The sequence below is a fragment of the Mercurialis annua genome, linkage group LG4, assembly GCF_937616625.2.
Source record: "Mercurialis annua linkage group LG4, ddMerAnnu1.2, whole genome shotgun sequence".
NCBI classification, from domain to species: domain Eukaryota; kingdom Viridiplantae; phylum Streptophyta; class Magnoliopsida; order Malpighiales; family Euphorbiaceae; genus Mercurialis; species Mercurialis annua.
Genome location: NC_065573.1, coordinates 32,546,821 through 32,570,836, shown reverse-complemented (window position 1 = coordinate 32,570,836; position 24,016 = coordinate 32,546,821). Strand labels below are relative to the sequence as shown.

The window sequence follows — 24,016 nt, the reverse complement described above, 5'->3', positions numbered from 1 at the left end:
ATGTTCGCAATACCAAAAATGCCGAGAATATATACCACCAAACAATTTCCATAAAAATGCAACTTGAAGATGGTCCCGACTCCCGACTTCCGACTATGGCCTAGCTTCCATAGTACTGAAAAGCAAACTTCCAGAACAACAAAGGAATTGGTTTTTTAAAAGTAAATTGCCAATATTGGAATTCATCTTTAGCTAACCACTTTTGCACATTTTGAGCCCTCATTCGAAGTGCAAATGATTTTAACAACAGATAGAATAAGGCTCTGATACGTAAAAACATATATTCCCTAAGAAATTGAAACTGTGACAGTAGGAGGAATCAGTTGAACATTGCAACCCCACTCTAAAGCCTTAGAAAATCCTTAATGTGCTTGAATTCTTTGTTATATAGACCACATGCATCAGGAGTACACGCTTGTGATCCTTGGAAAGCAATGCTACTCAATTCTTCTAAATAGCACTAGAAGTGCTTAAATCAATAGATTTAACTACAACCTTGAAAAAAGTCCACATAAGAATATCAATAACTAGATTTAAGCACTATAAATTATACTTATGATGGTGTCCCTAATATTGCTCTATACTTACTATTATAGCTATGATTTAATGATAGTGTAGCAGAAAACTCATCAGAAAGTAAACATGCAACCGCATCAACAATTTGACTTGACAAAGCTCAATTGCATGGAGAGGTCTTCCAAAACGAAGATCCTCCATTAAGGGATAAAAAAGAAGAAGACTACTGCTACTCTGCCTCCCATATGATGTAGGGAGGGAAGCCTGTCAAATATATCCAGTAATCATCATCTAGCTATAGTTATAGCAGCAAATAAATCACAAAACTTCTCCACCCAAATTTTAAACTCCGCTCATGATGTAATCGCCTATTAAATTTGTCTTTCTGATGATGTTTACACATTAAAAACTACTACTGAAAATGAAAAATAAAACATACTAACTTACGCCTCCTGCATAAAACCACAAGAAGCAGTAACATGTAAATTTCAATATCAATTTTTGTCACTTTTTACTTTTTTGTTTACCTCTTCCATTTCTCCATCTTTACAAATTTCAGTGATTATAACCCAAGAGTATATAGCAATCGCCCCCCTTTTTTTCACCTCTGCATAAAATTTATCAAAAACACAGTTAAACCAATTCAATTCCAGTTTTCGAATAATTCATAACTCGAACAAACCACGAAAATTTAGTTACCTTAACCGGAGGATCAATTAGTCTGTAAGAATCAGCAGTAGTACCCACCAACCACATTCCAGGAAACGTATTCTGCAGCATCACATGAAGATTATTAAAAACCTAATTCAAAACGAGGTTAAGAGTTCAAGAACACGAAACCAACTCACATCAAGAGCTTTCTGTACGTTCTTAGGACGTTTCTTAGGTCTTCTAGAAGGTCTAGAGCCTGTCATAATGAAAATATCTTCTTCAATCTCTTCACGCGATAAAGATATCCAGAATTTCAATTTCTCCTTCTTCTCAACAGTAACACCGCCGCTTCCTAACCCTAATCCTACTCCTAATACTCCTGATGCTGTTGATGATGACTCTACTAATCCTCTTAATCTCGCGGATTTTGGCGGCTGAAAGTGAGTTGAGTTTTCCTTCTGTTGTTGATGATCATTCACTTGAAACGTCGTCGTTTCTTTGAATCCGCTCAGTATTCCTTTCCTTGGCCTTAATTTCCATGGCCTTGAATTCTCTCCTTCCTCCTCTTCTTCTACAACTTCCTTCTTCTTGTTGTTGTTTCCTTCGTCCAAAACGGTGGCGTTTCCACCTTCCGATTTCTGCGGGCTTGCAGTTGGAGAGTTTTTCACTTGATTAGGTAGGAGTGTAGCGCATGGGCTGAATGAAAACCGCTGTACACGGGCTGAACGGGATCCGACCCGAGGAGGAGGAGGAGGATGTTGTTGTCGTTGATATCGGATGTCTGATTGCGATGGTTCAGGGTCGGATTCGGTTTCGGAGTCGGGTGCAAGTGTTGATGTTGTTGTTGGTGGTGGTGGTGGCGGTGGTGTTAGACACTGACTGTTGCGGTGATTGTTAGTGGAGGCGGTGGCGAGAGTGGTGGTTTGGCCCCATTTGAGCGAGAGAGGGAAGTTATGAAGCTGTTGAGGTTTAACAGGTGCTGTAGCCATTGAAAAAAAGGGAACAAAACAGTTATATAATATATTTCATGTATATATATATAATGCGTAAGATGAAGAAAAGGATGGAGAAAAACCCTAAAATGGGGTGAATGAGAAGGAGAGAAATGGAAGGAGGAGGTGGCGGTGGTGGTGCTGCTGTAAAAAAAAATCTGGGGGCTAAATGGAAGAGAAAGAAGAGAATGCGTCTTGTACTGTGTGCGTGCGTGTGTATATTTGCGTGTAACAGTTATATATGGGCTTTGTTTTGGACAATTATATATGGGCCTTTTTGGTTTAGAGACTGGGCCTCTTACAGTTACTGACTAGATTTAGAGAGCTGATGAATCCATTAATCTCTAAAAAAATAATTTTTAGAAAATCTACAAAACTATCCAAAATGTTAGTATAGTTTAAAAAAAATGCTAATTAGAGTCATTTATTACGCTAATATCTGAAATTTTAAAAAAATTACATTTTGTACATTTCCATTAAAAACGCAGCACATCAGCCCGTGTCAGTCAACGCGCGCAGACGCGTTTGTCAATGCACAGATGTGTCAGCACGACAATTAACTAGTATTAATGTCTCAAATGCATTACAAATACATCTCCAGTACATATCCGATACCTCTGAAATGCATCTTAAATATACCCATAAGAAGCATTAAAGAAAAATTATTGGTATCTTTTATGTATATGGAAGGTATTTCTAACATATACTTCTCCCATATATCCATCAAAATATATGACGTGTTTTTAAATATATCTATAACATATATCATATCAAAAAGATATGTGTTAAATGTTATAAAAATATATAAATTTTGTATTAAGGAAATATATATTTTGTATTATATATTAAAGAATATATACATTATATATCAAGATGAATCTGTCAAATACAGCTTGAACATATCTCCCACACATCTCATAAAATGAAATTATATTTGAACGAGAATGTGTTTGAGCTATTTCGAATATGTATAAAAGATGGTACATGTATAAAATATATATGTGCGAATGTTATATGTATAACTTACGGATAGTTGAAATATATTTATAACATATATTCAGATAATATAGTGGTCACATGTTTTGAAAATTATATAAAATTATATATCAATAATACGTATTAAAGATATAGATATATATATATATATATATATATATATATATATATATATATATATATATATATATCATGCATAAATTAGATATCAAAAATGTATATCAAAAGCATTGAGGTACCACCATTTAAACAATGGCGCATATTATATATAAATTATATATTAAAGATTTATCTAATAAGTACAACTAAAAAACATGTCAAACACATCTAATATATTAATATATATTTTAAAATAAATATATTTGAGCTATTTTTAATATGTATCGGAGATGTATCTCGAAGGCATTGAGATATTACAGTTGACGAGATGGTGTACTGACGGGTTTATGCGTTATCTGACGCGTTTGACCCTTTTTCTGGCGCACTTGACACGCGTGACACATTTTCTAACGCGAACGTACTAACACATGTGACACGTGTCAGTTTTTGAGTGGAAAGGTATAAAATGTAAAAAAAAGTAAAAAAGTACAACATGTAAAATAAAAAAGGCAGCCAATAAGACACTTAGCATTTTTGTAAAAAAATATCTGGTTTTAGCCTTTTTTTTGTAACAAAGGGTCAACGCGTTTCCTGAACTTGTGACACGGGATCATCTAACCTAATTTATACTTTTTGAGCAACGAACCCCAAAATTCTTAATTTTTGGGTCAAACTACCCCATAATTTATATTTTTATTTCAAAAAATAGATTTACGATAATTATATCGCAACAATTAGGGAAGCATTTAAGTACTTTTTTATATTTCTCACCTCCGATTTGTATTTTACGCGTTTTAAAAATATAATTATGGGGTTATTTGACCAAAAAATGAAAAGTTTTGAGGTTAATTGCTTAAAAAATTATAAATTAGGTTAGATGACACTGTGTCACAAGTTCAGGGGGCGCGTTGACCCTTTGTTTTTTTTTATTTTTTTTATAATATTCTCCTTAATAGGAGCATAAGCCCGTTGATACAAGTTCCTGAACTGTAGCCCAGAGCCCATGTCAGAAACCCAAATCCATAACCCGACCCCGACCCATAAACATTCGAACCCGGGAATTGTAACCGCAAAATCGATCTCCAGAAATGCTAATTTGAATTCTCTTTATTCTGGCTCCCCTGCGCCTATGGCACCGTCACCGTTTTCTTTAACTTCTCTTTAAAATGCCATATTTCTTCCATTTTTTGTTCTTAATCTAATATATTATTTTGAAAGAATTCGTTTTCAAGTTTAAAAAGTCGAAAACCAATGGAGCAAAACCTTATGAACGGTCGGATTTCACCTCCCACCTCCGTAAATCGCGGCAGAACCGCTAGACCAACGAGTACGCCTCTCCAGCCTAACTACAGTAGCCGAGCTGTTCAAGTACGTATATCACGACTCTATACCCTTGATTAAACAAAACGAACTTATTTGTTAAACCCTAATAGTTCTGCTATTCTTTTAGGGTTTTAGGCTCAGTATTGTATCTTGTTCAGCTGCTGATTCTATGTTATGTTTCTTTGAGTATGAGTAAATTTGGAACTGTGGAGTCTTGATTTTTGGGATTATTCAAGTTTTAGTGAGTGGTTTTGAAAGCTCTCATGAATGCCTTGGGTTTTAGCCAATGATTATTGTCCCTTAAAGTGGCAGTTTAGTTCGACAGTCACTCGTGTTATGAAAATAATATGTGTGTCTGATATCTCTTTCAGGAAGCATTGGAACACTTAGCATGTGTTAATTTAATCGAGTTATGCAGCGAAGCGAAAGTCGAGCATTGTCGTGCAACTAGAGATTTACGAAGTTGTGGACGCTATGTACATTCTGCATTGATCTCATGTGGGCATGCCTCGTTATGTTCAGAATGCAGTCAACGGTGTGATCTTTGTCCAATATGTAGAATCCCTCTTCCAAAGAATGGCAATAGGCTCCGACTTCGCCTATACTACGAGTGTATAGAGGCTGGCCTTCTTTCTAAAACGTGTGATGAAAGGTTTCAGGAGAAAGAAGACGGAGAGGATCAATTGGCTGCTGATGTTCAACGGCTTTACTCTTTATTTGATGTTGCTCTGGATAGTAACTTGGTTTCTATGATCTGTCACTGTATCCTTTTTATTGCATCTATTTTTCTCTAGTATTCTTCTTGCAAAGGTGGTTCCCTCGAATTTAGTATGACCTTTTCTTTGCAGTGATATTCTGTACATGAATATTTGAATAAACTAAAGTAACAACACCAAAGATATGCTTAAGAAGAATGCAGTCCGGTACCTTTGTTCATGTTTTACGTGTTCATACTTTCATGTTTCCAGAAAAATGGAGAAAAAGGGAAATTTGTTGGAGTATTTACTTCATAAAGCTATATTTTCATTTATCACAGAATAATATTTCTTAACAGAAATCTAACAGATGTAACAGATGTTTGTATGGATGAAAGTGCCGTGTCCAGCGACCCTGTTGTTGCTTTCTTGTTGGACGAAGTTGTTGTGAAGGATTGGTGCAAGCGAACATTCAGAAGCATTTTATTGGAACTCCAAGAGCTATGTATCCTTTTACCATAATCTGATATTAGCATGAAACTACTATTTTTTGCTTCAGTAATTAGGAAATTGCATTCTTCTTAACGCTCTTATAAGATAACCTTGAAGGAGAAGAAATAAAGTCTCAGTCGAATGTTCTTGTTAAGTTTTCAGGACATCTGGCTGGATTGTCTAATGTTCTAGAAGTTTTGGAGTCATCATTTAAGGGTAATCTTTCAGCACAGCTTCATGACTTGCAGATCCTTCAAGAGAGCATTTTGAAGACAAAGCAGGTTTGGTTGCTTGAATCATCAAATTCTTATTACTTGTAGAATGTGGTGTTTTTGTTTATATGTTCAAATTTCTCTTTTAAATTCTTGACTTTTTCCTTTTAGATATATTTCTTGTTCTTTCTTAGGTTATTTATTACATGAGGTCATTTACTACCACTATTTTGTTTTCCTACTGAATAAGTGTGTAATATCTCCTTTATTGTCTTGGAATCCTCAAAAGATTATGGTTTTATCAGGTAAACATATCCATAACGGTCAATTGTAGAACGTAACTTATAGTAATTGCAATGGATGAGTATAATAAAGATTTTAGCTGATCTTGAATTTTGATTGAACTTATATACATTGTTGAGTTCTGCGAGTCTGAATGAACCATCCATCAGTTTGTAATGTAATTTTCTTCGACTTGTAATTAATGGCTGCTTTGTGTGATTGATTCTTTATTTCAGCATATGGAGATTATGAAATGGTGTATAAGGCACCAATTTTTGGAGAATGTCGAGTCTCGTCATGATAACTTTACGTCATGGCGTTCTATTGTTCGTCAGAGAAAATCAGCTGCAACTTCACGTTCTTGGCCAGATGTAGTAAATCAATCTGCGGACTCTAGTATGCAATCTGGTTCCTTGTTCATTGAAGATGCTTTGTCAAATTTTGAGATAGAACAGGGATATATACAAAATATAGGAGAGGAAATGGAACTTGCATCTTTGCAGAAGGATCGGGGGTCATTTTTTAGGTCCAAGATAGAGGGGGTGGCAGGATGCTATCCATTTGAAAGTCTTCGAGCTGCAGTTGATGTGCTCTTTCTGCATGGGAGTTCTGATATGGTGGTTGCAAAGCAAGCAATTGTATCCTTTCTGCGTTGAATCACCTTATATCTTTATTTGTCATGTTTAGGCACACATATTCTTGATGATTGCATCCATTTTCAATCAAAACCGTTTTACTCATTTTTCCTTAACGCAGGATTAGTTACTTTATTACTTTTTTGATCGTCATTGGACAATGCCTGATGAAACTTTGAGGGACATCATAGAAGACTTTGCAGCTACATTTGGTATAACCAGGCATGCATTATTTGAATCGCTGGTCTTTTATCTTCTAGATGACCACAAAGATGAAGCTCTTAAGGTAACTAAACTAAACAAAATTGTGCGTATAACTAATAGCTAGTTTGATTCAATTTTGATTTTTCTCAAGGCAAAACAAATTATACGAGTTCTGTGCGAGGCTATTATTTCAGAGTTGTTAAGCCTAATAAGAAATGTCATTGTCAGTGACATGGTGGACTTTCTATGCTCAGAATTTGACATTGTATGATTTCCATTGCTTTCCCTTTTCCAATTTTTTTGGATTTGTATTTATCTACCTGGTAAAACTCCTTAGAAAGAAAGTAATAGTTTCTGTTTTTGAAAACATAAGGAAAAGAATCTAAAGAGACCAACTGATTAGATTAACACATATGCTTAAGAAAAGAAAGTAATTTCATTCAATGTGGTGGACTACTTTAACCTTTATGCTGAGAATCCCAGTATATTTGTCTACATTGTAAGCATGATTTCTTAAACTGTTTTGATGATTATGTCTCAATTCTAGTATGCTGATTATTCTACAAATTTATATTGTTTAGAAAGCATGTGAACTTCTTCCTGAGATCTCAAGCCCATCAACTCATCCTAAGATCGTTCAAGTGTTGTTAGAGAGGGAAGCACCTGAAGCAGCTTTAATGGTCTTACGGTGCTCTGGACGTGATGGCTCTCAAATGGTTACACTTAGGGAGGCTGTTACAGCAATTCGGGTGAGGGTTGAGTGTGGACTTCTGACTGAAGCATACATGCATCAGAGAATGCTTTGTGCCAAAGTCAAGGAAAAAAAGCGGAAGGATGGACTGCCTGAAGACTCTACCACTAAGTTAAAAGGTGATTACAAGACTTGGGAGGACTGGGTGGAGGTGTTAGTAAGTGAGATTTGTTGTCTTTGCATCAAGATCAAATTGGTTGACCGCATGATAGAGTTGCCCTGGAGCTTAGATGAGGAAAAACATATTCATAAATGTCTTCTAGAATGTGCAATCGATGATCCTTCGTCAACCACCGGAAATCTTCTTGTTGTATTTTATCTTCAGGTAATTTCTTACTACAGTTTTAGCTAATATTTTGGTGTTTGCTTTAATTAACGAGTCTTAATTTCTGAGAAAAGCAACGGTGGTTGCCATGGATCCCCATCCCATGCATATTGACTGATCTGGAAGAATTTAATTATAAGTTGCAAGTAGCATATGCTATATCTACTTAACAAAAGGTGTTCAAATTAATCCACGATGTCTCAAAAGTATGATATAAGACAGGCTGTTATTTTGTAATCTACTTGTGCTCTTGAATTTGAAGTTCAAATGTTCACAAGCTTCATTTGCAACTCAAAATAAGGCATCACTTTTGGAATTTTAAGCCCTTTTTATAGGGCTTATAGTGGCAATAGCAAGTGTGTTTGTTTGTTATTTTGTTTTTCCTAATTGGATTTATGTGATTGTTTTGAAGACCTAAACAGCTTCTAAGAATCTGACAAATGCCTGCCTATACTCCCCAACCATGTAAAATTCTTAATCAAAGGGCTTCACATCAATCAGACTATAGCAAAATGGGAACACGAGATAGATAATTATCAAATCATTGGTCATTTTGACATGGATAAATGGTGTTTTAGATTTCTGTGCTGAAATGAACTCGAGACCTAATAATTGAAGGCTAGATGAACATGGATGGAGGTTGTTATGCTACATTTTATCTATTTTTTTCTTACATCTCTATGAAGCTAGATATGCTAGTGTGATGCATGCCTCTAGCTAGCAGGATAAAATATAAAGAATGAGATTCCATGATGTTTTAATTTTTTGAGCGATGATATTGCTTGTGCATAGTGGCATCCAGCTAGTTAGAGCCGTTCTCCATATTGCTGTTCTTTTCAAGCTATGCCACTTGGATTACCTGATTTACTGTTTGTTATATTACTATTCTAGCGTTACAGATATGGTGAAGCATACCAAGTTGACCTGGAACTTCAGAATGTAGAGCGAGATTTTATTTCAAAGCATTCTGTCGATAAAGAAATTCTTTCAAGAATGAGATCCGCTAGTAACTGGAGAGCAGGACTTGTTGTAAGTGCTTACCTTGTTAAAACCTTTGGTTTTAAATTTTTTAGCTGATTAAATTTTTTTACACGTCAAACTTTAAACATAAAAAGATCCATCGGCTTAAGTTTGATTTGCATGAGTTCTTACCCTGGTCACATTCAATTACAACGATAAACAAGTCAGGGTATATAAACAGGACCAACTCTTCTACAAGCACACACTACATGCAACTTTAGAATCTCATGTTGGCCTGCAGTTCTGTTGGTATACTTTTAACTCTTGCTAAGAAGACAGCTAACCAATGAACTTCTGTCTTTAATTTGGTATTTTTATCTTTACTACTTTGTGTGTGACACATGTTAGTTGTTTATTTTTAGGCATGCCACATGCGTACAATTTGTGACTATTATTTAGGACCAAAATAATTTATATATGAAATTTACGTTCTGTAACCAGGCTAAATCCATTGAGTTGCTACCACAATCCCAACAGCAACTAGCAAAAGCTGGAAAACTATCACCCGACTCCTATAATATATCTGGCGAACAAGTTGAAATGCCAACAAAGTCTGATCTTCCCACAGTACAACTGCCAAATTCAAGCAGCATACTGATTCCCCCATACGATGGTTCCTCTCCTCTTCTGCAGACAAATAATACAACACCATTTATATCATCAGTTCTGGAAACACCAATACCCAGCAAGTCTGTTAACAAGCCTCATTTTGAAGTTGGTAATATTGAACTTTCATCGCGTCCGCATGAAAGGTCGTCTACACAAGTTAGGTTTCACAGGAGTGCGAGATATGATGGAACCCCAACTCATGGTTTCCCTCGTGGTAGTCCAATGAGCTCCACACCATTAAAGGATATTAACCGAACTTCTTCCAAAGTGCTACCAGACAATCGCCTGTTTCATGGTCAAATGGATAAATTGTCTCCAGCAATGGAACAAAATGGGTTCAGTTACATGTCACCGCAAGCACCCAGATCTTCTCACAGGATCACGACCAATCCAATTGCTATGTCTCATGGTAGCCGTGGCTTCCCTAAGGATTCTGCACGCTCTTCTAGTAAAGAGATTCATTCTCTTAGACCAGATGACGGGTCTTGGAACATAATATCTGGAGATGATTTAATGGACACCGGTGCAAGGTAAATGTACAAACTCTTGCAGTTCTATTTTCATGCCAATTTACTGGCAGTATGTATCTTATTTATTTATTTTATTCTCTGTTTTCCTGACATTTAAGTGGCAGAGAGAGGAGTTTCACCAATGAAGGAAATGTAAATGGTGGGCCACGATGGAGGTCTGATGAATCCAGCGACGAGGAAGGGGAGTATAATTTAGAGAAGGCTGTCGGAGGAGCTTCTATTACAACAGCTAGAAGAGGAATCAGAAGAAGTAGATTTGCTAAAAGATGAAAATCAATGTCGGCCATTCTGAATACAAATGATCCCCGTGTTTATGTGTGATTGTTCTTCAAATTAATCCATGATTTTTGTGGGGTTAAGAGGGCTGCACTGCTGAAGCAACATGAATGAACGGTGAAGCAAAGCCATAATTTTGTTTGGTTAAAGACGGTGGCACTGCTAAAAAGCAAGTTTCCCTGTGAGGTATACAAGCATATAGTTAGTATTTATAGGTTGGTGGGTTGAAAGATCCAAGCCCGTGAGATTCAGGGTCAACCTATTTTTTTTTTGTTCTCAATTGTGGGTGGATACTTGATATTTTTGTATCATGGCCAGTAATTAAAATCCTGTATCAAATTTCCCGTTTTCCTATTTTGCAGTTCCCAGAAGTTTTTGCAACTTTTATTCTGTTAACTGTATTTTTTAAGTATGCTGTTGTATTATATTCCAGTTCTTTTTATTTAATTGTGTTCACGTTTATATGCCATTCTCAAATTAAGAACTTGCTCTAGAGACAGAATTTTAGAAGAAAACCAGATAAATAAAATTTTAAAAATACAGGGACCTAATAATAGGTTTGGCCATAAAAACATAATAAACTACAATGACTAAAGTACCCCTACAAGCCAACCTCCGAGTCACTACTTCGTCACCAGAAATCATCAGATTCTAATTCACAAAATCAGTAGCAGAGAGATGAAAGAAGCTGCAAAGCTCCCAGTCATCGACCTCTCTTCCCCTGATCACAACTCTACCGCCAATTCAATCCGTCAGGTTCTAATTACCAAAATTGCAAACTATAAAAAATAATTTTTCATGAGCTTTTGAATTCTGAATTATTGATTTAGACTATCTCTCTTATATAAATTTCTCAGGCATGCGTAGAGTATGGCTTCTTTTACCTTATCAATCATGGAGTAGAGACAGACTTGATCGCTAAAGCTTTTGATGAGAGCTACAAATTTTTCTCGCTCCCATTGAATGAGAAAATGAAACTGTTGCGCAAAGAACACAGAGGCTACACGCCTCTGTTCGCTGAGAATCTTGACGTGTCTTCTCTTAATTCCAAAGGTTCATTCAATTCAATTCAACTGTACTGTTATATCTTTATTTATCAATTATTATCAATATATTGTTTTGCTAGCTTTAGTTGTATGATTGGGATATAATGTAAGCAGGTGATTCTAAAGAAAGCTTCTACATTGGTCGTTTGGTTAATGATGACGTTAACCAGTGGCCTTCGAAAGGTATTGTGCATGACGAGTGATTTGGTTTTTTTTTTTTAAATAAAAAAATGATGATATTTTTTGTTGGAGATGTTAGTTATTGTGAATGTTTTTCGGTATAAACATGGCGATGATGATTACTTAGGTTATTTTGCTTTTGGCTAGGAAATTTTCAGAAATTCTCCCTTCTTGGAGACTTATAATGGAGGCTTATTATAACAGCGTTATGTAAGTTTTTCTGTGTCTCATCTAATACAATTCATTGATTTTTTTTTAGTTAGGAGTTTAAAATTAATTGTTCATTAAACAAGAGGGAATTTTTTATTGGTTGAGTTCTGGGAAGGATAACACTGTGCAGCATAACCAGCTTTTATTGGATACTTGGATGATTATTTTGTGACATAGCCAAGTATGCTCAAAGCCTGATATTAATGTACGGATATAAATAGTGCATTTTATTTGTTGTTTGATGATGCCCTAGATCTTCTGGGAAAAGACTAATCTCGTTGATTGCTCTGGCTCTGAACTTGGATGAAGATTACTTTGACAAAGTAGGAGCTTTATATGAACCAGAAGGCTATCTTCGTCTGTTACATTATCCAGGTGAGGCCCCTTTTGCATTATTGTCTATGAAGCACCGATACAGGTACGGGTACGGGTACGGGGAACGGCATTTTAGAAAAAAATAGGATACGGGTACGGCGGGGACACGGCAATTTTTTTATTTTTTTTAAAATATATATTTAGTCATATATAAGCTTTCAAGATGCAAAAACAATGAATCTTATGTTATAAGATGCATAATTAATATGTAAATTAGTTGAATAATTAAAAGGAGGTTACCGCTGTGTTTTTTTTTTAAATTAAAAATAGGGTTTAGTTTCACTTACTATCTAATTGTATTTGGGTTTGGGCCCATTTAGTTAAATTTCTTATTAAAAACTCATACTAAAAAAAGACTTAAAATCAACTAAATACCACTAGAAGTGTCCCCCCGAAGTGTCCCCGAAGTGTCCCCGGCGTGTCCCCGGCGTGTCCCCCTCTTTGACCAGTCAAAGGTACGGGGACATGCCACGTGGCGTGTCGGGTACGTATCCCCGGCGTGTCCCCCTAAATACGGCACTCCGGAGGAGTGTCGGTGCTTCATAGATTATTGTTTCTTTTTCTCTTTCTTGATGTAATAACTGAACAGCACTGCTGGGATCAGATGCTGTAGCAGGCGTTTAAGGCTGTAAATTATTGTTAGATGGTGATCTAGTTTTCTCTGCGGTATTTTCGATTTTATGAAAATGCACTTATTTGTAGAAGAATACTAGTCAATTATATGCCCATCTTTTCATGCCAGTTTTCTAATAAAATTATCCTTGTAGTTTTTCATTTAAGATGGTCACTTTTAGCAAAAGAAATCTGGAATCATAGGAAGCCATCTGTCTCATTCCGGTATCCCTATCATTTTCTAAGGTAGTTTCACGACCTAGTAGATTTCAAGGTTTTGATCCGAACAAGCCTTTTTTTTTTGTCGGAATCTGAACAAGGCTTAATTGTTGTGGTTTGAGGAAATTAGGATCTTAAATTAGCCCCAATTGATCTAGCAGTTAACGTTGTAGGCTATGAACTTGTTAAATCAGTACTCTCTCTAACTTCAGGTGAACTTGGGTATTCTGAGGAAGAAATATTTGGTGCTTCAGCACATTCAGACTATGGAATGATCACTCTTCTGGTGACTGATGGTGTGCCAGGACTTCAGGCATGTGTACTTTTAGTTTATTCTCTCTTTTTCCCTTTTTAATTTCCTGATACTTACTGCTATAGTTGCTCTTCATAACTGCAAGCTCTAACTTTATGGCCATCTGATTTGGTTTCTCAATGACGATAGGTTTGTCGAGAAAAATTCAGCGAAACACAAACCTGGGAAGATGTGCTACATATGGATGGGTAAGTCCATGATTGCACTATTTTTAATATTTTGGGAAGTATAATAAACCTGAAAAAAGATTAAATCATTAAGCCAGCTCCACTGGTTTTTTCCTGTCAAATAAGTGAGGTCGGTGCCATAGATGAATCTTATAAAGTGGAATGCTTCATACATGTTGAGTGTGTTAGTAAAATTTTCTGTCATAATTAGTTGTACTAATTCATTTCTCTCCTTGCATATTCACTAAATAGTTGGATTGCTTCATCATTTGCATAAATGTCTCTGAATTTGAACTTGCAGGGCCTTCATAGTTAACATTGGGGACATGATGGAGAGGTGGACTAATTGTCTTTTCCGGTAATAACTAATAAAAATTCCATTCTTTTCACATTGAAAGGATTTCTGGAGGCTAAGAAAGCTAATATTTTATGTATTTAATTTATTTCTCAACCTATTTATAAGTGTTCCTCTCCTCTTTTATTCTTCAGATTTTTATATCCTAATTTGTGTGCTCTATAAATCATTTATAGGTCCACACTGCACAGAGTGATGCCAACTGGACAAGAACGCTACTCTGTAATCTTCTATTGGTTTTTATCTTTACTTTCTTCGCATGCCTAGTAATCTTTAACTCAGCTCAGCTAGACCTGCCAATTCATCAGTCGGTCTATCAGAGATTGTGAACTATAATAACCTTTACTATGTGCCCGTACTTTCTTAATTTAGATGATATATTGAAGAAGAAATTGACTGTGTAATTACTTTGGTGGATTGGATGTCGAAGTATTGATAATTTGACATATGTTCAATTAAAATACTGCAGATGGCATTCTTCTTGGATCCAAACCGAAATTGCATTGTGCAGTGTTTGGAAAGTTGTTGCAGTGAATCATGTCCGCAAAGGTAATCTCGTGATCAGTTTAGCTTTTTATGAATTTCTTTTCCCAGGATTGGTATAGTCAATCTAGCAATCATAAGTTTGAGCCTTTTCATCCATTCAATGGTGATCTTTGTTACTTTAACAAAGTTCATGATGGTGTTTTCTGTTAAATTTGGCTATAATACCATTTTATCTTGAAATCTTGGTGATTTAACCTGTAAATGTGCAATCTATGCCGGTCTACCCTTACCAAACACATTTATGAATTTTGATATATATCCTATGTTGCACGGAAACGATACCTGATAAAACAGGAAACACCAAAACGAAAAGAGGAAAACCTATATTTTTTATAAGAAAATGTTATAAATATAAAGTTTGGAGTTCCAAAATCTTTTTTAAAATAGAAACAGAACGCCTTTACTCGACTTTCCGAGCAATATCCATTATATCATTTGAAATCAAGGTCGTGATACATAGTGATACATAATTCATATGATGCATTCTTTTTATTTTATAAAATTTGTATTTATGATACTGGTGTTTTGGACATCCACTTTGGATTAAAGAATGGAGACAACATTAATGGGTTCATTTGCAGATTTCCTCCTATCCGCAGCGGCGACTACCTGAAAGAACGGCTTAGGCTCACATACGGCTCATAGGGTAAATAACTAAATCCTGAGGCCCTGAGGTGTGAAACTGCTACATGATGATATGAACTGAAATGAATATTAGTAGTTATCTTGGCATTCATGATTTGGGCACAGATATGGTGCATGATGCATTTGTTTGCTGAAAGACCGAATTAGGGTTCCATTGAAGTGATAGCACTTGCAGGTTCTTGATGTTACAACGAAAGCTGCGTTAACATTTATTATCATCATATACTATTTTTTTTATTATTCAGCATTAACATCTGTAATTTATTTGGTTATGGAGGATAAGCAAGTTAGTATATAATTTAGGTTTCAATAGTTACCTTTTTTGAAGGTAAAACAGATCAGCTTTATTTATAATCTGCCTCTATAATAATATATATAAACTGAGGTGGGCTACCAGACTATAAACATATACATAGAATTTACAGCTTTTACAATTGCCAAATAACGGGTAATCGAATTTGCTTAGCGTTTTACAAAAGCAAAGGATATAAAATCCATTATGCTTAACAAGATGTCGCAACCAACAATAACACCAGAAAAGTAGGACCGACCCCTACTTGGCTGTTTCAATGCAAGGATCATTTCGTGACAGTCAGTCTCCATTCGAACATGAGTACGCCCCTTGGATTTTAGCCAACTCAAAGTCTACGGCCTCCATCACTCCCTTTTCATTTTTTTAGCAGGTATCACTTCCGACTTCATCTGACCTAACATGTCAATATGCCCAGCAGTTGAATAACGACCATTCTGATTACGGTTGCCTTTGCAATCACCACATCAACATTACAATTTACAAGTGAGGTTTAGGTTCTCCTACGTAGATGTACCGATTGAGCACACATCATTACTAGGCCTAGCTTTAATTAAAGGGCTTTTTATGCTAAATACGACATTTGGCAGAGTCTTTACTTTTATACAGCCCATTTTATTTTTTTACTTTTCCCACCATCTTATTTTATAATTATAACCTAACATCTTAAAATTATATCTTTTATACGATTTTCCCTTTCTGCTTTCAAATTAAGTTATTTTCTCCATATTCTACCATCCTCTGCTCTCTATTCTTTTCATGGTCGCCGCCCTTCATTACGTCACAGTGCCGCTCCGCTGCCGCCTTCATCCTTGTTGCGCCGCCGTCGTCGTTCTTCTGTTTTCGTGTTCTTTTTTTTTAGATCTGAATCAGAGTTTATTGTCGGAAGGAATAAAAGATATTTAATGATTTTAAAAAGTTTCTTAAAAGCATATGATCGGATTTCGAGACAAAAAGATTCATTGTTCTTCTTCTTCTTCTTCTTCTTCTTCTTTATTTTCAGATCAAGAAATTTTATTGTTAACTGTATTTAAGTAATATTAATTTTTTACTATTTAACATATGTAAATATTATCTTTAAGGAATGCAGTATTAAATATAAATAATTTTATGATTTTATGGATGAAAATCTGTTATTTCTGCAGTATTACTGTATTGTTTGTATTTTTGTGTTTCTTTATTCTGCAGCACGATTTGTTGATGATGGTTGATTGATTTATTGTAATGTTTCAGTGTTGTTGATTTTATGTTGATTCTATGTTGATATTTTATTGATTTTAACATTGACAAATAAGATAACGATGTCCGTAAAATAAACTAAAAAAAATAAAAATTTAACTGAGAATACATAATGATATGTTAGTGTTGGACCTTTGTCTTTTCAAACTCCTTTTGTTTTGACTTTGACAATCAACTATGAGTGATCTAATCATGTTTATTAGTGTATAGGAACTCATAGGAACAATCGGAAGTCAATTCGGAGCTCTCTAGCAAAAATCGTGTTTTTGAGTAGAAAGCTGTCCAGTAGCATATCTCGCCCGTGATGGATTTCCATCTCGGGGGCGATATATATCACGGGGGCGACGCAAATATCACGGGGGCGATATTCGAGCTGACAAAACCCTAGTCGACCGTTGGAACGAATCACGGGCGCGACGAACACATCTCGGGCGCGATAAATGAGACCGTTGAAGATCCAACGGATACATTTTTGAAGACCCAATGAAGCATTGACACGTGGCTCTAGCCGTTGAAGGTTTTTGTCTCATTCAAATATCTCGCCCGTGATCCATGCATCACGGGGGCGATATGTGTGCAGAGATCATTTTTTTGTTTTGTTTGTTAGTGCTTTGTTTGGGGATTGATTTGGGTATAAATATAAACCCATTTGCAATGTTTCAAGGTTAGTGATTTACACACCTTGAAACAACAAACATACATTTTTAAATCACTTAGTTTTGTTGTAGTTTTGGAGTAATCTTGGAAACTCCTAATCATTGTGAGTTAGAGTTTAGCTTTGGAAAAACTCAACCCTTGTAGGTTCTTGATTATCCTTGAAAAATCAATTGTGAGTTTGAGATTATCTCTAAGAAATCTCTTTGTAAAGTTGGTGCTTATCTATAAAGCACAATCCCATTTAGTGGATTCTAAAATCTCAATCTTAGATTGAGTAGTGGAGTAGGATCGTGAGTTGATCCGAACCACTCTAAATCTCTTGTGTCTTTAAATTCTCTTTTCCGCTTTAAAGAATTTAAATTTCCGATTCACAAATCAAAAACCGGTTTGCCTTATAACCCAAAGGGTCTTTCAGTTAGCATTGGAAAATAATACAAATAAAGATGTTGAATTATTGTAATGTTACAGTGTTGATATTGTGTTGATTTTCGATTGATATTTCGTTGATTTTAACATTGGTGTAAAAGACAAGAATGATGTTGAATTAGTATAACGTTACAATGTTGATCTTGTGTTGATATTGTGTTGATATTATGTTGATATTTAGTTGATTTTACTATTAACAAAAAATGTCAACATTACAATAATTTAGCAATCGATCAATAATTAAGGTATCATTCTTTCTGTTCAATTTAATTTTCATTTTTTTAGTTTATTTCATGTACAGTATCTTCTTCTTTTTTCGCCAATGTTAAAATCAACCAGATATCAACACAAAATCGACATAATACCAACATAAAAATCAACACTATAATATTATAATAATTCAACATCATTATTTATATTTTTCATCAATGATAAAATCAACAATGTAATATTATGATAACTATTTATATTTTTCAATTTCATTTTTATTTATTTTTTTTATTTCACGGATGACATTATCTTATTCGTCAATATTAAAATCAAGAAAAAAGTCAATTGATTATCAACACAATATCAACATATTATCAACATAAAATCAACAATATCGTAACATTAAATAATTCAGCAATCACACCATCATTAAAAAATCGTACTGCAGAATACAAAAAACGTAAAACTACAACCAAACACAGAAAAAAATACAAAAATAACCGAATTTTAATCCATAAAATCATAAAAATATTTTATATAACATGAAATGATAATCTTTATACATGTTTAATGATGGAGAATTACTGTTATATAAAAACAGTAAATAAAAAAGGAAATATAGATCTGAAAAAGAAGAATAAGAAGAACAATTAATTTTAGATCTGAAATCAAAATAGAACACGCTAACGAGAAACAATGCAAGAACAACAACAAAAAGCTATTTTACAATATCAAAAACAATGTTTTTCCTCGCTGGAATCCTATGCAGATCTTCAGCTCCAACAATGGCGAAAGTTATAATTTGCTGCGTATATATATGAGAGTTGCTTTGAGAGGAAGTTATAATTTGAGAGTTGCTTTGAGAGGAAGAGTATATATATGCCCGTATAAAAGTTATAATTTGCTGCGTATATGGTAGTTTTGATAATGAAAACATGTGTCCGTATAAAAATAATAATATCATAAATGTTGGTTGTTTATGAAAAAAGCCCTTAATTAAAGCTCGATTAGGCTTGCAAGCTCGTCAAGTCCGACTCGAGTTAGTTATCCAATATGTTTTAAGTTGATCTCGAATAGCTCGCAAATATACTCGGCTCGCTCACACCTCTAATTAGTGATAAAGATTGAGACATTGCAAACGTAGATAAATTTTCATTAAACTTGTTAATCGATTGTAAACTCAAAAAGCTTTAGATAGATTTATAAAAAATCAAAAATATTTTTTTTTTTGAACTTTTAGCCTTGCAATTTTTTAAATATAGAATAAAATTTCAATAAATAGTAATATTGAAATAAAATTACTTTTTATATCAGATTAAAATTGATAAATTTAAAACATTCAGGATAGAATTTGCTCAAAAAAAAAAATCATTCAGGATAGAACCAATAAAAACTGAAAAAATTCCTAAATTTTTCTCTAGGGGAAAAAGTTGCTAGTTTTTAAGCCCAAATTAAAACACTACTCCAATAGATATGAATTTTGTGGGATGGAAATTCAATTTGGTGTGGTCTTTCATCAACATCAGATACTGATTGATAGGTACTGTACCCAAAATTATCTACGCCATGTCTGTATTTGGCCATGGAAGTTTGTACAGTGTGTCACTACTCCCCCTCACCAGCTAGCCAACCACGTCATATCCGTTCTTTGTCTCTTCTCCAACCTCCATGAAACGTCGCTTATAAAAAGTTTATCATCTTCTTCCACACAATCATTAGCAGCAGATCACCATGACAGAAGCTGCAAAACTCCCCACCGTAGACCTCTCTTCACCAGACCACTCCTCCATCGCAAATTCAATTCGTCAGGTTTGCATTTGCTATTTCAATATGAGTTCTATTTAATTTCTGGCAGTGATTGAATTGGAATGTTCATTAAATTTGCGTACATTTATCAGGCATGTGCAGAATATGGATTTTTCTACGTTATCAATCATGAAGTAGAGAAAGATTTTGTGGATAAAGTTTTTGAAGGAAGCAAGGAATTTTTCTCGCTTCCTTTGAGTGAGAAAATGAAATTGATTCGCAAAAATCACAGAGGCTACTCGCCATTACTCGCTCAGAATCTCAGTTTTTCTTCTAATTCCAAAGGTTTATAACTGCCTTTTCTTTGTTATAACTCCGTATTAAAGATCATACTCGGATTTATTAGTTCTTTTATGTAATTGAGTTCATGATAAAATTGGGAATGGAAACAGGTGATGCAAATGAAAGTTTCTATATTGGTCCTTTCGAGAAAAGTGTTCTTGAACAGTGGCCATCACAAGGTAATTTTTTTTTTTCAAATTTAGATACTACAGTTATACAATTTGTTTTTATAAGCATATGAGATTATTATTTTGGCTATGAAATTTCAGAAGTTCTTCCGTCATGGAGGCCAATTATGGAAGCTTATCACAGAAAAGTTCTGTAAGTTTGTGATTCTTTATTTTTCTTTGGTTTTTATTTGTGTGTTTATTTATGTGTTTGACATTTAAAACCTGACGACCACTGCATTGACTTTGATTGTCATTCTGTTTGTTTGTGTTTCGCCTGTTCTTCAATTTTTCATCTTTGTCTATTCAACCAAAAAGTGCATTGTTGAATAGGTAGCTTACATTTGGTAATTGCTGCCTTTCTATGAGTTACCGGAGAAATATTTTCTTGGAATTTCTGCGGCTTAGTTAGCTTAGGAGAGTTAGTGAAAGTTGAGCCCTCGGGTGTCAAGGTAGAGTGATTAGAGCCTCTTAAAGGTGTCATTTCACTGATTACTCTTCTTTTTTCACATGAAAGTAGAGCTTAAATCTCTTCGGGTTGAACAAGAGCAGAAGGACATTTAGTGGATTACTGTAGTTTCTTATCATGCATGCCAATAATTTGCATGTTGGAAAACTATTGAGACAGCAAATGCATGGATGGTAAAATTTTACTTGGTGCTACATGCTACTTCAGGTCTCTGGGAAAAAGAATACTCTCATTTATTGCTTTGGCTCTGAACTTGGATAAAGATTACTTTGAGAAAATAGGAGCCTTGAATCAACCACAAGCCATTCTTCGCCTCTTATATTATCCAGGTGGGCTCATGTTAGCTCCTCTAATAGTGTCTTCTTTCCTCTTTCCTGATAAAATGAAATAGTAATTCTGGTTTTGATGGGATGCTAAAGCTGGAGAGTCAACAACAGTAACACTAGTCTAGTTTACTATATAGGCTATGTTTGGCTCATGGAATGGAATAGCCATTCCAAAAGAAATGGAATAGCCGTTTTTTTACTTTTTGGGATGAGTACTTATTCCACAATATCATGGAATAGTCATTCCATGGAATAACTATTCCATGAGCCAAAGCAAAAAATAATCATTCTATACGGAATCGCTATTCCATACTGCATCTGTTCCATAAACCAAACATAGCCATAGTGTTTTAGGTTTTAAAAAAATCAGTATCTACAACTGAGTTGATTCTAGATGATAAATCAGTATCAGTTCACAAATTATAATCTTTCAAGGTCCTGGTCTTTACAGGGCCTGATCTATTTGGTGCAAGACAAGTAGATCTCGCGCTGAACATATCTTCGGCTAAAAGACTTGTGAATTAGTTATTAAATTGAGAAATAAAATTGTTAATCTTAGGTGAACTGGTGCATTCTGAGGAAGAGATATTTGGTGCTTCGGCACATTCAGACTTTGGAATGATCACTCTTCTGGTGACTGATGGAGTGCCAGGACTTCAGGCATGCGTATACTTGTTTATTTCTCTATTTTCCTTCCCTTTTTCTAGTTTCTTGATACTTGATGCTCCATTGGTTTTGTTAACTTCACTTGCTAATTTTATATCCACTTAATCTGATTTTTAAATGATAACAGGTATGTAGAGAAAAATGCAAAGAAACACAAACCTGGGAGAATGTGTTACATATGGATGGGTAAGTATATTTTGGAGAGTTGTCTTTTTACTTCTTTTTCTGCGTGTAGTGTGCTTGTGTCGAATAATTGTTTTGATAAGGTGGTGGTTTCCCTTTTACATATTCAGAAATAACATCAACCTGAAATACAATTAAAACAATATGGTCAATTACTCTTGCTGTAGCAGTCAAATTGAGTGACATAAATGAATATACGAAATTGGATATGGGCTATCTAATCAATTTGAAGCTTAATCATTTTATCTTTTTCTTGAAAATTTAAGTATGATTTGTGGACAATATCTTTGACATGTGGTGTGTGTCATTTAGTGGCTATGCCATAATTGTTTCATTCTATTTTGTTCTTTGGCCTTTCAATTCTTATGGCTTATTCGTTAATGAATTGAATTGTTTGTTGCTTTATCATTCCAACCTCAGGTCTGTAAATTTGAGCTTGCAGGGCCTTTATAGTTAACACTGGAGACATGATGGAGAGATGGACTAATTGTTCCTTTCGGTAATTACATTCCATTTATTTTCTTTTTGGATACTCATGAAAGTTATTTCTCTAATATATGCTTTTACATTCATCAAGGTTTTGTTTTTTGGGGTGTTTTTCTTCTTTGACATGTTCATCTTTTAGTTTCTGAAATTGGGCTGTTATTTATTTGTAGGTCCATATTGCATAGAGTGATCCCAGCAGGACAAGAACGCTACTCTGTAAATATCTATTTGTTTCTACATTAACTTCTCCTTATGTCTTATTCTGTTTCTACAAGTTAGCTTAACATGCTTGTGAGTTCAACCTATCAGGATATCAAACATTTGTGATCTAGTTTGGTGGATTCGATGATTAACAAATTTGCTGGTTAAGAAAATTGTTTGATTCGCATGTTTTGGCTCATTGGTTTTGAAGATCCTTGTGCAAAAATATTTATCTAGATACTTTTGCATGTAGATGTAGAGATTCAAGCAGCACTCTATTAAATGGGTTATACTATCGTGCATATATCAGACCCAGATTATTTCACTTAGAAAATTTTCAAATAATTTAACAGAATATGCTGACGCACAAAAAACATTTAAATTCAAATGTTCTGGAATATTATTAATCATATAAGTGTCAGTGGCATTTGCATATTGGTATCATTTCTATCTCTCAGAATGTTTAAACATGCTGTTCGTTTTATAATTTGTTTTCTTTATATTGAGGGTTCTGCTATAATGGTTATTTGTGTTATTATATTGCAGATGGCATTCTTTTTAAATCCAAACCCAAACTGCATTGTGCAATGTTTGGAAAGCTGTTGCAGTGAATCATGTCCTCAAAGGTATCTCTCTTAATCTGGTTGAATTATTAAGTTGTATGTTCATGCGATAAAAACGTTCTATATGTCGTGTTTTTGTTATCAGCATTCTTCAAATATGCTTGGAAATCCTCTGATAATTTTTTTGGAGATAACATCTATGAGATTGTTGGCAGGTTTCCTCCAATTCGCAGTGGAGACTATATAAAGGAGCGGTTGAGGCTAATGTATGGCTCATAGAGTGGAGCCTGAGGGGCGAAATTGGTAGATGATCTACGGTTGAAAATGTGATGATCTTGGCATTCATAATTTAAGCACTTCATAAATTAATTTTTGTTATTCAGTGTGTGAAACATCTGATATTTATTTGGTTCTATGGATAAGCATGTTTATAATTTAGATTAAGTGGTTATTTAAGAAAAAGTTTGTTACTTATGCTCATATATACCAATTTAATCCCGGACTATTGGACTGCAACTAAGACGGTTTTGAGACACCTTTAAGGAATTGGAGATTACATGTTAGATATATGGAAGGCTGAACTTGAACTGATAGGGTTAATAAGTTTAGATTTTGCTGATTGTTTTTGGATGGCCTAATCCCTTAAAAAATTCCGATCTTATTGCCCATTTTTGATCCTACCCTGACATTAAAAACTTGTCAATTTTACTCTATTTTCGTATTTTATTGTTTTAATTGTACCCCAATTT

General features: G+C 34.6%; 4 protein-coding genes across 5 annotated transcripts; 3 read left to right on the top strand and 1 right to left on the bottom strand.

Moving 5' to 3' along the window:
* Positions 1-830: 830 nt before the first annotated feature.
* LOC126679274 (proline-rich receptor-like protein kinase PERK7) lies at positions 831-2,362 on the bottom strand. Its single transcript, XM_050374268.2, has 3 exons — positions 1,365-2,362; positions 1,216-1,287; positions 831-1,123 (listed from the first exon to the last, which is right to left on the bottom strand). Exons 1-3 carry the CDS (start codon positions 2,154-2,156, stop codon positions 1,118-1,120), a joined length of 870 nt encoding a protein of 289 aa, XP_050230225.1. The 5' UTR covers positions 2,157-2,362; the 3' UTR covers positions 831-1,117.
* A 1,977-nt stretch (positions 2,363-4,339) lies between these two features.
* LOC126677539 (E3 ubiquitin-protein ligase HOS1) lies at positions 4,340-10,989 on the top strand. Of its 2 annotated transcripts, none has more exons than XM_050372213.2 (10): positions 4,340-4,622; positions 4,949-5,339; positions 5,643-5,777; positions 5,870-6,045; positions 6,495-6,896; positions 7,021-7,179; positions 7,679-8,173; positions 9,065-9,202; positions 9,635-10,332; positions 10,437-10,989. In XM_050372213.2, exons 1-10 carry the CDS (start codon positions 4,506-4,508, stop codon positions 10,600-10,602), a joined length of 2,877 nt encoding a protein of 958 aa, XP_050228170.1. In that variant the 5' UTR covers positions 4,340-4,505; the 3' UTR covers positions 10,603-10,989. The 2 variants fall into 2 exon arrangements, with proteins under 2 accessions (XP_050228170.1, XP_050228169.1); XM_050372212.2 differs by having other exon boundaries at positions 4,341-4,622; positions 10,431-10,989.
* A 261-nt stretch (positions 10,990-11,250) lies between these two features.
* Positions 11,251-15,588, top strand: LOC126676766 (2-oxoglutarate-Fe(II) type oxidoreductase hxnY-like). Its single transcript, XM_050371046.2, has 11 exons — positions 11,251-11,364; positions 11,466-11,661; positions 11,769-11,837; positions 11,993-12,044; positions 12,298-12,419; positions 13,463-13,563; positions 13,693-13,751; positions 14,032-14,088; positions 14,262-14,307; positions 14,555-14,634; positions 15,213-15,588. Exons 1-11 carry the CDS (start codon positions 11,287-11,289, stop codon positions 15,274-15,276), a joined length of 924 nt encoding a protein of 307 aa, XP_050227003.1. The 5' UTR covers positions 11,251-11,286; the 3' UTR covers positions 15,277-15,588.
* A 3,943-nt stretch (positions 15,589-19,531) lies between these two features.
* On the top strand, positions 19,532-23,737 carry LOC130014561 (2-oxoglutarate-Fe(II) type oxidoreductase hxnY-like). The gene is made up of 11 exons (XM_050371051.2): positions 19,532-19,927; positions 20,017-20,209; positions 20,317-20,385; positions 20,476-20,527; positions 21,050-21,171; positions 21,728-21,828; positions 21,962-22,020; positions 22,460-22,516; positions 22,674-22,719; positions 23,251-23,330; positions 23,483-23,737. The coding sequence occupies exons 1-11, from the start codon at positions 19,850-19,852 to the stop codon at positions 23,544-23,546; spliced, it is 921 nt and encodes a 306-aa protein (XP_050227008.1). The 5' UTR covers positions 19,532-19,849; the 3' UTR covers positions 23,547-23,737.
* Positions 23,738-24,016: the final 279 nt, after the last annotated feature.